This window comes from Castanea sativa, chromosome 6 (genome assembly GCF_040712315.1).
Source record: "Castanea sativa cultivar Marrone di Chiusa Pesio chromosome 6, ASM4071231v1".
NCBI classification, from domain to species: domain Eukaryota; kingdom Viridiplantae; phylum Streptophyta; class Magnoliopsida; order Fagales; family Fagaceae; genus Castanea; species Castanea sativa.
Window position 1 is genome coordinate 30,441,141 of NC_134018.1, and position 18,565 is coordinate 30,459,705.

The 18,565-nt window shown below is 38.1% G+C and overlaps 1 protein-coding gene across 1 annotated transcript; it reads right to left on the reverse strand.

Moving 5' to 3' along the window:
• Positions 1–15,786: 15,786 nt before the first annotated feature.
• LOC142639774 (uncharacterized) lies at positions 15,787–16,470 on the reverse strand. Its single transcript, XM_075813911.1, has 2 exons — positions 16,180–16,470; positions 15,787–16,101 (listed from the first exon to the last, which is right to left on the reverse strand). The coding sequence occupies exons 1-2, from the start codon at positions 16,468–16,470 to the stop codon at positions 15,787–15,789; spliced, it is 606 nt and encodes a 201-aa protein (XP_075670026.1).
• Between the last annotated feature and the right edge of the window lie 2,095 nt (positions 16,471–18,565).

Consider the following 18,565-nt stretch of genomic DNA (forward strand, 5'->3'; position numbering starts at 1 on the left):
TTCTTTTTCACCTATACAAATATTTGTATTCTTAGGTTCCAATTCCCTTTCTTTCTTCTTTTATATATGGATCTTAATTTTTCTTTTATATTTAAACACAAATCATCCTAATCCTACACTTGGAGGGCTGAGATTGCATTCCTAGGACTTCTGTCTCATTTGGAACATACTAGTAAGCTTTTACCTTGCAACCTTAGTTGTGCCACCATTGTTCATGGTCATTTTCTTGTTAATGCGGCTAGGGGAGTGGTTGTCTTGTATTTAATGCGGAGGGGATGGCTTCTACACTCTTCTTCCTTCATCATTCTTGTATTTTGTGCTGAGTCTGCTTTCTTTCCTTTGTGAGGTTCTAACTTCATGCGCTTTACACAGCTAATACTCGTCCTCGAGGTCAGAGGTGTATCCTCAGAAATAATCTTGGCTACCCATTTGAATTGGTTTAAGGATCCTCGTCCTCATAATAGCCCCCTAGAACCTCATTTTTCACTCCTGACAAAGAAAAGTGAGGTTTTGGCCAATAAAAGTCATTGACAATGTGATAACGCCTTAAAATGTATACTTGTTATATATTCATGTGGGTTTTATCTCCTTATTACTATGCTTAAGTTGTATAATTAAGTCATGATTTGCATTAGTCCCTATTATTTATCTTTACATTATTTCTTGAATAAGATGTCATTCATTGTGTGTAATTTTCTATTTTCAGGAAATCATTTGAGAAAGATGAGTTTACAGGAATTTGTGAGAGAATGGAGGCCAAACTAGAATTAAGTGGAGCTAAAGGACCATGCTTAAATGTCTAAGGAGGTGCAGCTGGAGTGCTTGGATTGTCTACTCTGATTGGAAGTTTCAAATAAGGAAAGAAACCAAAGAGGCAGAATTTGAAAAGGAAAAATCTGATTTGAGTACTGATCAGTATTTTGGGCGTATCTCACTCATCAAAAATCCAATTGATACAAGGCTAGATGGGTTGGAACCGTAACTCAATTATCTACAACTTTCTAGTTTTGAGTTTTTCGAAATTCACAAGTTTTAAAGGCAGAAATTAACTCACAATTTACCATTGTAAACTTGGATGGAAATTAAAATAGTAAAAGTTTTATTTTCTTGGGACACTTTTATATTAGGGTTTTGAAGGAAGGCTGTGTAAAAGAAATTTTAGATAGAGAAAACCTTGTATTTTCATTTCTCTAATGGCAGCCTAAACTCCTTGCTAGGGTTAGGGGTTATGTTTCTTCTATATGGTATGAATATTCAATGTGATTCTTTCTAGAATTTTATCAACAACATATTTGACTGTTCGATTAGATTTCTTTTGATGTATTAGTTCTTTCATGCTTTCAATAAGTTCAATCATGTTTTTCTTATTGTTTAGATGAATTTCTAATAGTTTCAAATAGAAATCAAATTTTAAAGTGAATGGATTTTTCTGAAAAACTTTTCTGACCGCATTATTAATCGAGGTTATCATGTATTTTTGAATTGTCTCAGTTCAACCGAATCATGAGTTTTTAATTGTATAAGAACAGTCAATTATGAAATAGATATTTTCTTAGATCACAAAAAATCTCATATCGTTATAGGGAAACACCCCGATGCCCTAGTATTTACATTATTGATTTAAATAAGTTTTTATTATTATTCTTGATAACAATCACCAACCAAAATTATTTTTCTTCTTCACCCAAATTTTTATTTAATTATATTGTCTTTAAATTTACCCTGCTCCTTGTGGTTCAACCTCGGTACTTCGAGAATTATATTGCTACGATCTCCTACACTTGGGAGTGAACAAGCAATTTTGGCACCGTTGCCGGGGAGCTGTTGCGTGTTCAGAGGCAATTTTTTTGGAGCAAAGCATAGTTGGTGGAAATTCTTCTATCGGTAACTTCGTTCAATTTTTTTCCCTTATTTTGTTTTTATTTTTCTGTTTGTTTTTATTTTTCTGTTTGTTTTTATTTCATTGTGTATTCATTGTTGCATGAGCATTTGGGTTAGAAACGAGAGAGGCAGATTAGAAATTTTTGAAACTTACTTTGGTAATCGTTTTGACACACCATCACCTTCACCTTCTTCATCAATCATGGGTGATGAAACACGTAATAATCATGAGGAGAATAGAAGAACTATGTATGAGTTGTTGCATCCTACACAAAATTCTGTTCCTTTATGCATCATGTTTCCACCTAATGCACCACATGTAGAATTGAAACAAGGTTTATTAGCAATACTTCCTGAATTTAGGGGACAAGAAAATGAAAATCCTTATGCCCATGTTAGAGCTTTTGAAGAGGTAATTAGTAGTTTCTATGCACAAAATGTTATTGAGACTGCTAAGTTACGTTTCTTTCCTTTTTCTTTTAAGGATAAGGCAAGAAGTTGGCTTTTACACCTTGAAACCTAGGTCTATAGGTAGTTGGGGGGAGATGGCCAAAGAGTTTTTTAAGAAACATTTTCCTCCCCACAAAGTCCAACAAGTAAAAAGAAGGATAGCTAGTTTTGACCAAGGAGAGAATGAGACCTTATACCAAGCTTGGGAAACGTACAACAATTTCTGCCCAACTCATGGGTATGAAGATTGGAGGTTGGTTAGCTATTTTTATGAAAGACTTACACCTAGGGACCGACAGTTTGTTCAACTCTCATGCGGAGGGGACTTTTTACAAAAAGAACCCGTAGATGCAATGGATTATCTTGATGAGATAACTGAAAAATCTAACACATAGACTGGACCTAGCCCTATAGACTCCACTGATAAGACTAGAACTAACACTACCACTTCTAGTGGAAGTGTTTTCAAGTTAAGGGAAGATGATAACATGAGTGCAAAAATCAACATGTTAACTAAAGAAATTGAGGCACTCAAAGTAAGAGTGTTAGTGCTACCTTTAGAAATGATCCAATGGAGGTGTGTAAAATCTGTCATTAGATAAACCATGCTACAAATGAATGTGCATCACTTTCATCATTTTTAAATGTGCCAGAAGAACAAGTACATGCATTTAATTCATATTGGCCAAGCAATTCTTCATATTCTAACAATTATAATCCAAATATGCGAAACCATCCGTATTTGAGTTATAAGAGTGACAATGTGTTGAATCCTCCCGCTCCAAGGAATTTTAATTCACCACATGCATCATCTTCATCTAGACCTTCCTTGAAGGATGCACTTAGTACTTTCATTCAAAAGCAAAGTGAGCAAAATCAAAATTTTGAATCCATGCTCACTAGGCTAGATGAAGAGGTAAGAGAGACCAAGAGTCATATAACTAGGCTTACAAATTCATTGAGTGGTATAGAGAGAGGGAAGCTTCCTTCCCAAACTCAACCCAATCCCATCAATCAAAATCTAAATATTGGCTCTAAGGATAAACATGAGGAAGTAAAAACTGTGACCATTTTGAGTAGTGGTAGAGAGATTGATAAAAGTGCTCCTTTAATAACTAAGAAATCTAAGGAGACCCCAGTTGAAGAAGAGAAGGTTGAAATTGAGTCACTTGGGCTTGATGACATTGAACAATGCCCAATCCCTCCACCATTTCCACAAGGCTTAAAATTACCTAGGACATTGGACACCGCATCTGAGATATTAGAGCATTTGTATCAAGTCAAGATAAATTTGTCATTATTGCACTTTATCAAGCAAGTGCCTGCATATGCCAAGGTAATTGAGGACTTATGCACCATCAAGAGAAAGCATTATGTGAAGAAGACCGCATTCCTAATAGAACAGGTAAGTGCAGTTATCCAACATAAGACCCCAGCAAAGTATAAGGATCCAGGTTGTCCAACAATCTCTTGTACTATTGGAGATTATATCATGGAGCATGCATTGCTAGATCTTGGGGCAGGTGTTAATTTGATCACTTTCAGTGTATATCAAAAACTTGGACTTGGTGAGTTGAAACCTACTTCAATAACTTTACAATTGGCTGATCGCTTTGTAAGGGAACTGAGAGGGATTGTTGAGGATGTGTTGGTGAAAATTGAACAATTTTATTATCCTATTGATTTTATTGTTCTAGATTACCAACATGTTTTACATCCTAGTGTTCATACCCCTATTATTTTGGGTAGACCTTTCCTTGCCACAGCTAATGCTTTAATTAATTGCAGGAATGGAAGGATGCAACTCACTTTTGGTTCCATGACTTTGGAGCTAAACATATTTCATGTGGCTAAACAACCACATGAGAATGATGACTGTGCTTATGTGAACCTCATTGGGGCGGTGGTTCAAGAAGAGTTTAATAAGAATTGTTTTTCTGATCCTCTTGAAACTCCTCTTAATAATTCTGTTGGTTCTTATGATTTAGAATGTGATAATCATGTATTTGAAAATTTTTCTTTGTTGGATTCCTCACAGGTTTTGGAAGAACAACAGATGATGGCAATTAATAAAGGATGGGAGCCTTACTTTAAGGAGCTACTAGAAAATGAAAAAAAGCTCGTGCATTCAAGTGAAGAGGCACCACAGTTGGAGCTTAAGCCGCTACTCGGTGGTCTTAAATATGCATATTTAGGCCCAGGTAAGTTAAAACCTAGGTGAGATGACCCTTTCATTGTATTGGAAGTGTTTAAACATGGAGCTGTAGTAGTAGAGGATCCTAAGGATGGTAGGATTTTGAAAGTAAATGAACAAAGGTTAAAACCGTACTTAGGGGAAGTTATACCAGAGGAGGAGACTCTGTCACTTGGGATGTTACGTGAAATCTGAAAGAGCCTTATGAAATTGTACCATATTTTTTTCTTTGTTTCCTTTTTCTTTTTGCCTTTTGTTTTTGTTTTTGTTTTTGTTTTGTTATTATTTTTCTTTTGTGAGCTAACATTTGCATGTGTGAGAGAAATTAAAAAAATAATAATAATAATTTAAATGCTAAAGGTAACTTCTTCCCTTTATACTTGAATTTATTTTGGCTTTGATACATTGAGGACAATGCAATATTTTAGTTAGGGGGAGAGGTCTACATTTTGCTGCACCTTGCATGATTTTTTCTTTCTTTCTTTTTTTGTTGCAACTTTTCAATTCTTAAAAAAAAAAAAAAAAACCTTGAATTTGAATGCAAAAGAGTTATAAGCTTTATTTTTATATCATGTGATGGAATGAATAATGCTGAGTTGGTTATACTATTTGCTAGATTAAAACTTTTTCATGAAGAGCACAATTAGAAACTTTTGAGCACAATAGCCAGGTTAGTGGACGGTTGGATGTTGGATATGCATGGCTCATGAACAAGCTAGATAAAAGCTAAAACTCAACCCATATAGAGAGTTCTTGAGCCTTACTTTTCTTTGTGAGAGTATATCTTTGTTTAAACTCTTAAATTTCTTTCATATGCTTCAATTTTTGTAAAAGATTTCTATATTTTTTGGTTGACTACTGGAAACATTATGAGGAGATATACCATGATCCTTCTTATTTTTATCCTTAGGCATGCTGGTTTATGTAGAATTTTAGGAGATGCGAGCCTAAGACCACCAATTTTTTGTCACCAACTAAACAAATGTTCAGCCTACCTTTACATTAACCATTGTCACCATCATTTGAGCCATGAGAAATACTTCTACAATACCACAAAACATTTTTATTTATGGGTATTCTCATGGGCGTTCAGGTTTTGAGCAATTGATGTGTTTAGATACCACCATTGTCTTTCTTTTCTTCAAAAAAAAATAATAATAATAAAAAGAAGAAGAAAAAAGAAAAAAGAAAAAAAGAAAGAGGAGACATACATAGTCAATCAATAAAGCATTGGTGTCTTACACATCTTTCATGTATTTCAAAAGGGTTGAGTAAATGTTATTTTGATTTAAGTTGGTTGTTATTGCTATGAGTTGGGTTTAGCTCGAATTTTCTGCATTTGATTCATATACTTCATATTTCAAAGAGAGCAGTTGCCTTCATAAGATTATACTACCACTGAGCCTAATGTCCTACTTGATCCTAAAGGTGCATGGCTGGTATGTGTGTTGGGATAAAAACTAGGAATGAGAATGGTATTAACCTCATGTTTCCATGAATTCAACATCCTTTCCAAGAGACCTTTTTCCATTATTTTAGCGGCTGCTTTTGTATACACATGTGATATTCTTGAAACTTCTTCTTTCCTTTTTGTTTACATGTGGTTTGAAGAGAGAAACCATTACTTCTATGTGTGTTCTTTCAGAGTGTTGATGCCTTAAGAGAGTTTGGGAATAGAGGCTCTAATCTAGATTATTCTTGGTCTATGCATGTTTGGAAAAACTGGTTTGATTGGATGGGCTATGCACACACACACTCCAAAAGTGAAGCTAGTGAAAACTCTTTAATATGATGAATAGTATCTCAACTCAAAATTGAAAGTTCATTTGTATGATATAATGATAAAGTAGACTAATATTTGCTGTAGGAATTTTCAGGAAACCTTTGACTTTTGTGGGTAGAGTCACTGCAAACCCTCATGAGCGTAAACTCGTCCACTAGGGTGACCTAGGGGTTCAAAGACTTGCTGCACATGGGAAGTGCAGTCGTGTAGCCTATGAAAGTGGCTTGTATTTTTTTTTTTTTTCACTTTTAGTAGACATGGGTGCTTTGTGGATTGCTAGGGACTAGCAAGATTTAAGTTGGGGGTGTGATAACGCCTTAAAATGCATACTCATTATATATTTATGTGGGCGTTATCTCCTTATTACTATGCCTAAGTTGTATAATTAAGCCATGATTTGCATTAGTCCCTATTATTTATCTTTACATAATTTCTTGAATAAGATTGCCATTCATTGTATTTAATTTTCTATTTTCAGGAAATCATGTGAGAAAGATGAGTTTACAGGAATTTGTGAGAGAATGGAGGCCAAACTAGAATTAAGTGGAGCTAAAAGACCATGCTTAAATGTCTAAGGAGGTGTAGCTGGAATGCTTGGATCGTCTACTCTGATTGGAAGTTTCAAATAAGGAAAGAAACCAAAGAGGTAGAATCTGATTTGAGTACTGATCAATATTTTGGGCGTATCTCACTCATCAAAAATCCAATTGATACAAGGCTGGATGAATTGGAACCGTGACTCAATTATTTCTTAACTTTCTAGTTTTGAGTTTTTCAAAATTCACAAGTTTTAAAGGCCGAAATCAACTCACAAGTTACCGCTGTAAACCTGGACAGAAATTAAAATAGTAAAAGTTTTATTTTCTTTGGACACTTTTATATTAGGGTTTTGAAGGGAGGCTGTGTAGAAGGAATTTTGGGTAGAGAAAATCTTGTTTTTTCCTATCTCTAATGGCAACCTAAACTCCTTGTTAGGGCTAGGGGTTATGTTTCTTCTATACGGTATGAATATTCAATGTGATTCTTTCTAGGATTTTATCAACGACATATTTGATTGTTCGATTAGATTTCTTTTGATGTATTAGTTCTTCCATGCTTTCAATAAGTTCAATCATATTTTTCCTATTGTTTAGTTGAATTTATAATAGTTTCAAATAGAAATCAGATTTTAAAGTGAATGGGTTTTTCTGAAAAACTTTTTTGTTCGCGTTATTAATCGAAGTTATTATGCGTTCTTGAATTGTCTCAGTTCAACCAAATCATGAGTTTTTAATTGTATAAGAACAATCAATTATGAAATAGATATTTTTTTAGATCACAAAGAATCTCATATCGATATAGGAAAACACCCCGATGCCCTAGTATTTACATTATTGATTTAAATAAGTTTTTATTATTATTCTTGTTAACAATCACCAAGTAAAATTATTTTTCTTCTTCCCAAATTTTTATTTAATTATATTGTCTTTAAATTTACCTTGCTCCTTGTGGTTCAACCTCGGTACTCCGAGAATTATATTGCTATGATCTCCTGCACTTGGGAGTGAGCAAGCACAATGGTACATTTGTAAATAAGTTCCCCTGCGAACACATCTTTTCAACTAACTGCAACCTGCTCCTGAAGCTTCGGAATCCCCAACTCTGCAATAAATGGAACTAGTGGCCTGCTAATTCCCACGTTCTACGATAAGATCATGATCGAATGATGCAGAATTCATCATTAGAAAGGGTGAGAAGATTATCGCTGCTTCTTTTTCTAGCCTATATATAGATAGATGTGAGACCCTTCTCTCCATTTCGTCTCCTTAAAAGCAGAAAAGAATATAAATACTCTCCTCTCACTTGATAATCTCGCCCGAGTTCATCGCTTGTTCTTCCTTGAACTCGTAAGTGTGTATTTTTGTTAACTAGAGTTCTTCCCTTATTCTTTCACACTAGCTGATTTTTTCTTTTTACCAAATGGGTAGATTTTTAGTTTGGTAGACACTCCTGGACACCGAGAGGAGTTTAAGAGGCATTATAGGATTCCCAACAGTGTATCCATACAACATTGCAACCTAGGTGAGTGGCACGAGAAGAGGCCTACGGTGCTGTTGCAATTCCTATAATTGCCTTCATTGAAGGGGGTATTAGAATTCCTATGGGCAGAGTCACTAGGGACTTTCTAAATATTTTTAGACTGTGTCCTACCTAGTGCGTTCCAAATATGTTTAGAATATTAGGTAGTGTAGATGCACTAAATGAAAAGTTGGGTATACAACTTACCCATCATGACGTGAATTAGGTGTATAGTTGTCTAAAAGGTGCTAATAAGGGGGGGGGGGTTATTACTTAAAAACTAGGGTTCCTGCCGTTAGGTTAATCTCTTGTCTCCCCGAGAAGAACAAAGACATGGACGAACACTTTCTCATTGTTTTAGGAGAGTGGCATGACGGACTCCATTGCCCTACCAAGGATGGAACTCCAGGTGGGATGACTTAGGGATACTTAACAAAAATCAATGTTAGCTTAGGAAACTATAAATTGTCTTTTTACCTACCATTTTATTGTTTTACCCTTATGTATGCATATTTTTCTTTCACTTGCTCAGATCTGGGCTTGTCCGACCTGTAAACTAACGTGAATTCTTAACTTTTCTTCCTTAGAGAAAAGAGCCACCACCAAGGTCCGAAATCTTCCTACATCAGGATGGTTAGCTCTGTGCAGTTCACGTGATCCCAAGCTTCACCCCATATCTAATCGCTTCCAAACATCCAAGCACGTGATAAAGGCCCGAGATTCTCGCCTTGCTCTGGTTGATGTGGCCATTGAAGGCTTCATAAGTAGACCTCCTCCAGAGGGAACATAAGTAATCGAGCTTTCTACCTTCAAGGATCCTCAACTTGTTGAGCTCCCTGCCCCTGAGAATCCTCAATCTGTCATAGAGGAGATTATATCCTTGGGTGAAGAAGCCGAGATAGAATATGAGGATTATACTTTGGAGGAAGATCCTGATAATCCCATCGGAGACGAGGATTTTGAAATCTTTTACCACACCAACGTCTTCGAGGAGGAAGGACTCAGCCGCCAGCTAACTACAACCCTAGTTAGTGAAGACCAAGGGGATACTGGAGTATTAGAAGGGATGGTGATAGAGAAAAAGTTGCCAGACTTGCTTTCTCTGCTAGAGTCCCATGCTGGGATAGTAGCCCTTATGGCCCTCATTATTCCCAGACCTCCAACTCCAATTCCTCTTGCCCCCACACTGAGCGAATCAGCTGACAAAAAGCGAAAAAGGGACAAAAAAGGAGGTTAAGGAGTTATTAAAGAAGGAGAAGTCTAAGAGGAACACCTCATGAGCCTACCAAGGTGACCAAAATGACCCGCGCCTAACAAAGAAAGGGAGTGGAAACCTCGAGCACAGACACCTAGCAAAGATCTTAGGTTCTGAATTGGAACCCTATCTTTGAGTTGGATGACTCGCCCCTTTGGGAGGATGCCTCTATCCGCGATTTTGATGGTGGAAGAGCAGGCTACGTAGCTAATGCCGTGGAACAAGCCCTTCTTCTCCTAAGGGACATAGATGAGCTTCAAAATTTAAAGAAGTATGAGCTTTTCCTATTCATGAAGAGGGACTTAGCTCTAGTAAGGTTTCTCTACCTTTAAAATTCTTTCTATGCATGCTATCATACTAGCTTTCATGTTAATTGTTCATACACAGGCTACCCAAGTAGCTCATGTGGCAAAGGAGTGGGTCAACCAGGCTTTTCGAGACTTAAAGGAAAAGGAATCCAAGTGTTTCGTTGCGCAAAAGTCTCAAGCTCTAACTGATAAAAAGTTGAAGGAGACTCTCCTTAAGTTGGCTGAGTGTGACAAGGCTAGAAAGAGTGCTAAGGCTTTCATTAAAAGCTCAAAAAAGCAAGCTTGGGAGCAGCTCGTGCAATTGAGGGAGGTAGAAAGCCAGCTCACCATTACTCAGACAACTATTATCGAGTTGAAGAAGGAGCTTGACCAAAAAGCCAAGGAGATGGACAAGGTTGAGCAGAATGCATAAGACCAAGGGAAAACGGAGACTGAGGCTTAACTGAAATCTCAACTCCCCGTTGTATGTGGTAACTTCTTCCTCCAAATGTGGATTAAGACCTTAAGTGCTGTTGGAGTAGACTCTAGCTTCGAGTTAAGGAATCCAAAGAAGGCCTTCTACCCTCAGCAATCAGAACTCATTCAGCCAGCCAATCCCTGTCAGTACTTCTGCTTCAACTCCAGCGAGCTCTACAGAGAACCCTCAGCTCAAATCTGACACTACTACTCCTGCCCAAGCCAAACCAACTAAACAACAGCCTAAAACCACTGCTCTTGCCAAAGCCAAACCCACTGAGCAGCAGCCCAACACCACTGCTCCTGCTAAGCCTAAACAAACCGAGCTAGCCATCTCCAAGCCCAGCGCAGCCACTACCCATGGCACTGAGGTGGCAGCCAAAGCATCCTAACAGCAAGAGATTCCTCCATAAGTGCTGCACTAACCACAATGGCTCCCTCTTCCCCATCTTCAACCTCTACAGTGCAACCCACTATAGGGACAGAGACGCAAAAAATCCTTAAAGCTTCAAGAATATAGTAGTGGATCTTCATGCTACTTTTGTTGTTATGATGTTTTTTTTTTTTTTTTTAAACAGAAGGCATTTTGTCTTTACTTGCCTCCTTTTCCATATGTATTTCCTTGAATTTAGCTTAATGGAAAACTTTTGTTGAAGCTTTGTTGCTCTAACTTATGTTCATATTTCTACGATTCACTCTTTGGTTACCATGTCTATATATATAAGGAAGTATTTGTACTGGGGTTTTACTTCTCGAGGTTGGTAATATAAGAAATCAAATACAATTGAGGATTGAACGTTTCAAACATAATTCAAGTATTAACTCACCCAAAGCAGGTAACCCGAGGAGTTGGCCCTAGCCAAGGTTCTATTTTAACATAGAAATGAACTAAGTGTGAATTTACCCAAGGCAGGTAACTCGAGGAGTTGAACCTAGCCAAGATTTTGTTTAACATAAAAATGAACCAAGTGTTAATTTACCCAAGGCAAGTAACCCAAGGAGTTGAATCTACCCAAGGTTCTGTTCAACATAAAAATGAACCAAGTGTTAATTTACCCAATGCAAGTAATCCAAGCAGTTGAACCTAGCCAAGAATTTGTTTAACATAAAAACGAACTAAGTGTTCATTTACCCAAGGTAGGTAACTCGAGGAGTTGAACTTAACCAATGTTTTGTTTAACATAAAAATGAACCAAGTGTTAATTTATCTAAAGCAGGTAGCCCGAGGAGTTGAACCTAGCCAAGGTTCTATTTAACATAAAAATGAACCAATTGTTAATTTACCCAAGGCAGATAACCTGAGAAGTTGAACCTATCTAAGGTTCTATTTAACATAAAAATGAACCAAATGTTAATTTACCTAAGGCAGGTAACCTGAGGGAGTTGAACCTAGCTAATGTTTTATTTAACATAAAAACAAACTAAGTGTTAATTTACCCAAGGCAGATAACCCGAGGAGTTGAACCTAGCCAAGGTTCTGTTTAACATAAAAACAAATCAAATGTTAATTTATCCAAGGTAGGTAACCCGAGGAGTTGAATCTAGCCAAGGTTATGGAACTAAGTGTTAATTTACCTAAGGGTATGTGGTCCGAGAAACCAGGCATGACCGAGGTTCTATTTAACACATAAATGAACAATTGAGATAAACTATACAATGATTGAAATAGGCAATGGCGTGGCTGCCTTTCATTAATAATAGTACTTTCGTAGATTATTTACATTCTATGTACATGGTACAACATTTTCATCTAGATCTTCCAAAAAGTAGGCACCTATTTCAGCTACCGAAGTGATACGACATGACCCTTCCGAATAGGGCCCTAACTTTCCCCATGATAGGTTCTTTGTAGTTCCCACTACTTTTCTTAGAACTAAGTCTCCGGGGGGCTAATGGCCTTGCCTTCACACTAGTATTATACCCCTACTTAAGCTTCTGCTAGTAGTACGCCAGTTGAACCATTGCCGCGTCCCTTTGTTCATCAACCAAGTCTAAACTTTTCTCCAATAGCTGATCATTGCCATGTGGGGTGAACAAGCTAGTCCTTGATGTTGGAAACCAAGATTTTAAAGGGATCACAATCTCGGACCTATAGGTCATTGAAAATGGTGTTTCCCTCATTGATTGACGAGGGGTGGTCCGATATGTTCAAAGGATGTTTGGTAGTTCTTCTACCCATCTACCATTTGCTTCATTTAACCTCTTCTTAAGCCCGTTTACTATGACTTTGTTGACTGCTTCAGGTTGCCCATTTCCTTGCGAATAGGCTGAAGTTAAATATCGGTTTCTAATGCCTAGCTTACAATAGTATCTCCTAAAGGCTTTGTTGTCAAATTGGATCCCATTGTCGGAAACGAAGGTATGAGGAATCCCAAACCGAGTAACGATGTTCTTCTAAATGAACTTTTTTGTGTCTAACATCTCTAATATTGGACAATGGCTTAGCCTTTACCCACTTCATGAAGTAACCAGTTCCGACTAAGAGCCATCTTCGGTTTCCCATAGACCTAGGAAATGGTTCTATGATGTTTAAGCCCCATTGAGCAAATGGCCATGGACTATACAAAGGATTGAGTACCCCCCCACCCCCCAAGTTGATGAATATTTAGAGCAAATTTTTGGCACATATCACACTTTTTAACATACTTTTGTGCTTCTTTCTGCATACTTGGTCACTAATACCCTTAAGTAAGGGCTCTATGTGACAATGACCTGCCCCTATATGGCTTCCCCATATCCCCTCATACAACTCTTCCAAAAGTGGTTCCACTACTTCAGGATGAACACAAAGCAAGTATAGTCTAGAGAAGGAACGCTTGTACAACTTTTTCTCCTCGGACAACCAAAATCGAGGAGCTTTCCTTCTTATCTTTTCCGCCATTCCCTTCTCATTAGGCAAAACACCCTCCTTGAGAAAAAGAACCAAAGGATCCATCCAACTAGGCCCAACCATGATCTGGTGAACTTGGACTTTCCCCTTCTTCTCCTCGGTAGGCTTATGTAGATCCTCAACAAGTATAACCCGAGGTAGGTCTTGTCTAGATGAGGTTGCCAAAGTTGCCAAGCAGTCAACATGGGTATTACTTGTTTTTGGGATTTGTTGTATGGTGAAAAATTCAAAACCTGACTACAAATGTCGAGCTTGATTTAGATACCCTTACATTCTCAAATCCCTAGCTTCCAGTTCTCCCTTTAATTGTCCTACAATCAACCTCGAGTCTGAGAACACTTCAACAACCTTTCCTCCCATCTTCTAAATCATAGCAATCCCTTCTAGCAAAGCCTTATACTCAGCTTCATTTTTCGTGGCCAAAAAACCTATTCTTAAAGATTTCTCAAGGATGATCCTGTCCATGGACACTATAACCAGCCCCACCCTAGATCCCCTTTGATTTACCGCACCGTTAACATACAACTTCCAAGATGAGGGCCCCCATAGAGAGATTTCCTGAACTTGCTTTCCTCCTAGGCCATGCTCTTCATCTACCCCCTCTACTGGAGACTTAGTAAATTCGGCCACCAAATCTACAAGAACTTGCCCTTTAATAGAGATCTAAGGCATGTACTTTATGTCAAATGCCCCCAAAATCATCCCCACTTGGCAATTCTCCCTGTATAATCAGCCATTTGGAGCAATGACTAAAGAGGGAGTTGAGTTAAAACTACAACTGTATGAGCCTGAAAGTAATGAGGGAGCCAAAATGGCTTTTTCAAAGGGTAGATAACAAACCTCTGCTTCATGCAATGACTTACTCATAATAGACTGGCCACTGTACTCCATTCTCTACCCTCACCAATACCAAACTAACTGCATGAGATGCCATGGCAATGTAGGTGAAAAAAGCTTTTTTCTCTTCAGGTCTGGACATAATGGGTGACCGAGAAAGGTAATTCTTCAATTGCTAAAAAGTTAGGGAACACTCCTCGTTCCACTCAAACCCCTTCCACTTGTGCAAGAGTTGGAAGAACGGCCTATATCTATCTGCGGACTAAGAGATAAATCTGTTCAAGGTTGCAGTCATTCTTGTTAACTTTTGGACCTCTTTATGATTCTGAGGAGGTTGCAAGTCATTGATTGCTTTAATCTGATCAAGATTAACTTTAATCCCGTGGGTAACCATGTAACCCAAAAACTTGCCTTAACTAACACTAAAGGAACATTTAGAAGCATTAAGGTGCAATTTATGCCTTCTTAGCACCTCAAAAACACTTCCAAGGTAATTCACAAGCTCGGCCTCTGCTATACTCTTCACCACCATGTTATCAATATAGACTTCAATATTCTTGCTAAGCTGGGGTTTAAACATTCTAGTCATCATCCTTTGGTAAGTAGACCCAGCATTTTTCAATCCAAATGGCATCACCTTGTAATGATAATTCCCAGTAGGCATTACAAAAGCAATCTTCTCTTGGTCAGCAAAAGTTAATGGTATTTGATGGTATCCCTGAAAGGTATCTAAAAAGCTCATCCGAGGATGACCAACCATCGTGTCCACCAGCTGGTCTATCTGAGGTATTAGGAAGGGGTCCTTGGGGCAAGTTTTGTTTAGATCTGTGAAGTTTACACACACTCACCATTTCCCACTCCTCTTTTTTACCACCACCATGTTGGTCAAGCATTTGGGGTAAAACACCTCTTTTATTACCCCTGGGCACTTAAGCTTCACCACCTCTTCTCTAATAGCATCATAATGCTCTTTGGAAGAGCGTCGAGGTGGTTGTTTCTTGGGGTGACAGATGGATTAACATTCAGATAGTGACAAATGAAACTTGGATCCACCCCGAGAGCTTCATAAGTACTCTAGGCAAACATATCAGCGTTTTTTCTAAGAAAAGCAACCAACTCCTCCTTCTCTCAAGGAGGCAGTTGAACTCCACTTGAAAATACTTATCGTCATCATTATTAATAGTGATCTTTTCCAACTCTTCACACCTCGCCCCCTCAGCTACAACGTCTGAGGACATTTCTGTCTTCTTTGGATGCTATAAAGCCTTGTCTGTGGTGGTCGAGGGTTCACCCTCAGACTGATGTCTAATTGCCGCAACTAGGCATTGCTTAGACATATCTTGACTTCCAATCAGCTCATCAACATGGTCCCCTGAGGGATACTTCACCTTCAAGTGCAGAGTTGAAGAAACAACCCTATGGCATGAAGCCAAGGCCTTGCCATGATAGCAGTTTAAAGGGAATATGCATCCACCACAATAAAATCTACCTCAACTACTTCTGATCCTACTTATATAGCCAGTCTAACTTGGCCCCTTGGGATAACCATCTTCCCATCAAACCTTACCAGAGGGGAATTATAACTGACTAAATTCTTGGGCTTCAACTTAAGCCCCTTATATAGGTTAGGGTACATGATCTTGGCCCCTCTACCTTGGTCCACAAAGACTTTTTTCACATTATACCCCTTATCTGAAGGGTAACCACCAAGGCATCATCATACAGTTGAAAAGTTCCAACTTTATCCTCATCGAAGAAGCTTAGAGCTGGTTGGACTTTCATTCTTCCACGCTTAGAATTAAGGACCAAATTCTCAGTGTGTGGCATTGCTATGGACATAACCCTTGATGGATATGAACCAGTCCGACCTAGGGGAGCAAGAATAACACTGATTGTTCCCAGGGTGGTCTTGAGGAAGCATCCATTTGGTGTATTGATCCAACCTGACTCCTTTGCCCAGTGGGTTGATACAGGAATTGCTTCAACTTCCTAACCTTGACTAACTACTCAAGGTAGTCATGTAAAGTCCTATAATCCTCTGTAGTGTATCCTCGGTCCTAATGGTACTGGCAATGAAGACTTTGATTTCTTCATGGGGCCTCCTCCCATCTTATATGGCCACTTGAAATATGGCTCATTCTTTATCTTCTCCAAAATTTGGTATACATACTCCCTGAACACTGTGTTGACCACCTGGGCAGTAGTAAGCCCAGCATGTCCAGCAAAATCTCTTCTGGGCCAATTGCTGTTATACATTTCTAACCTAAAATGTCTTCGGTCCTGGGGAATTACCTTCACTTTTCCATTTCCTTGTTGCTGATCCTTCTCCACCCATTTATACTTATCAATCTGGCCCATTTATTGACGCATACTTCAAGCAGGCTTCTTAGTCAAGGACTTCCTCAAATTGTGCTCAGTGGGCAGTTAGACCTTAAACGTCCTTATTGCCACATCCTCGAAATCTCTATCTATCTTGTTAGACATCTCCCACTACATATCCGAGTAAGTCCTTAGAGTCTCACATTCCCGCATAATCATAGATAGCAAAGAGTTCAGGGGACAAGGAACCCTACTACAAGTGAAAAACCAGGCTCTAAAGGCCTTATTAAGCTCTTAAAGGAGTTAATTGATCCTTACCACAAACCTTCAAACCACCTCATTGCAACTGGCCTAAAGCTAGATAGGAACACTTTACACATCAAGTTCTCGTTCCTCAAGCTGTGAACAACCATTCTTTGGTTAAAATGACTGACATGCTCCACCGGGTCCGTTTTACCATTGTACATGGTAAATGTGGGCTGCGTGAACCGTCGAGAAAGGTTTGCCTTGTCAATCCTTCGAGTGAACAGGGACTTCAAGATTTGACGCAAAGCCCTGCCCATAGCATCATTTCCTAAGCCTTTACAAGTCGGGCTTCTATCATTTTGCTTATGATGATGATCTTCATCATAGGAGAAAGACCCACTGGCAGGAGTCTTTGATCGGGGTCTGTAACTATCATCATCATAAGACAAAGATTTTGTGCTCGATGGTATCCCTTTCCTCTGCTTTTGACATAACTTCCTACGTAAATGATCTATCTCCAGTTGCATGTTTCTGGTATTCTCCCCTTGAGACACATGGCTCCCACTTTTAGAATGACTCCTACTGGTATGAGTTATGTGCACACTAACCTCACGATCTCTCCCTTACTCAAGATTTAGAAAATGATCTTGACATTGCGATCCCACTAACTCCGCTAAACCCACCATGGTTGAACTAACTCAGGTATGTTCGATATTTTCTACAGACGTCACCAATTGTAAAGGCCTAACTTTATTCACGGCCAAAAAATGACTCAGACAGTGCCCGATAAGCCCATCACAATAGATTTGTTAGAGAATGGGTTGGAAATTGATCACTCTATAAGTTAAAGTTAATGTTGACACCTCATTTTGCAACCCGCATTTAACATCACTTGGAGGGTAAAAGGGTAATTTTGCTTGGAAAATATGCATCTTGATTCTGGTCATTAGATCCTTAATCTCATTTCACCAAAATGATCTTGATGTTGTAACGATCAAATCAACTGGTCGTAAGCCCTAATTGGACCACCAGATTGAAAGTTATTATCAAATCAAGTTTTAATGGCTGAGATGCACTATCACAAATTGAGTCCGACTACATGCGATTATGAACAATTGATTTCAATTGGTTATAAGTATAATCAATTTGAGATCAATGATGTGTCATAATTTGATTGGTTAGGACTACATTTTATGGTAGGGTTGCACACACCTAATTAACTAGATAGTTAAACATTAATTATTCAATGAATAATTTGTGCAACTATCTTTTAATTAGGGTAAATTTGAAACTAATTAAATCTTTTTTTTATACAAGATAGAATTTATACTCTAGCCTTATTTAAGTGTATATGTGTGTGAAGCTCCCTTTAGGAGACTTGAACCTTGGCTCTTATCCCCCACACCCCATAAGCATTTATACTTGTGAAATGACCACTACATCAAATTAATGTTAATTAGAAACTAATTTGGGACCTATTAATGCTAATTGTGCTGAAATTGTTTTTAAACAAATGACCTCTGCTGACCATTTCATCAATATCTCTCAGAATATTTTGAATCTGTTAATGAGGTTAATTTTCCCAAAGACTAGACATTCAGGGCTTCAATTTGAGCACAAGAACAAGACAATTCTGATCAGAATTAAGTCAGATATGATTTTTCGAAATTGACTCTACAGGCTGTTACAACAGCTATGGGAAAACCGAATTTTGGCTTGCTTCTCACTCCCACCAATCTCTACATTTAATGCATTAGATTTCCTCCAAGGCTTAAAATAAGGTCTAGGTTCATGATTCTTTGTCAACCCTCATTAAATGGTCTTTCATTCATATTTTCTCATCCACTATTATATAAACCCCCTTCTCCTTCATTCCAAAAAAAAAAAA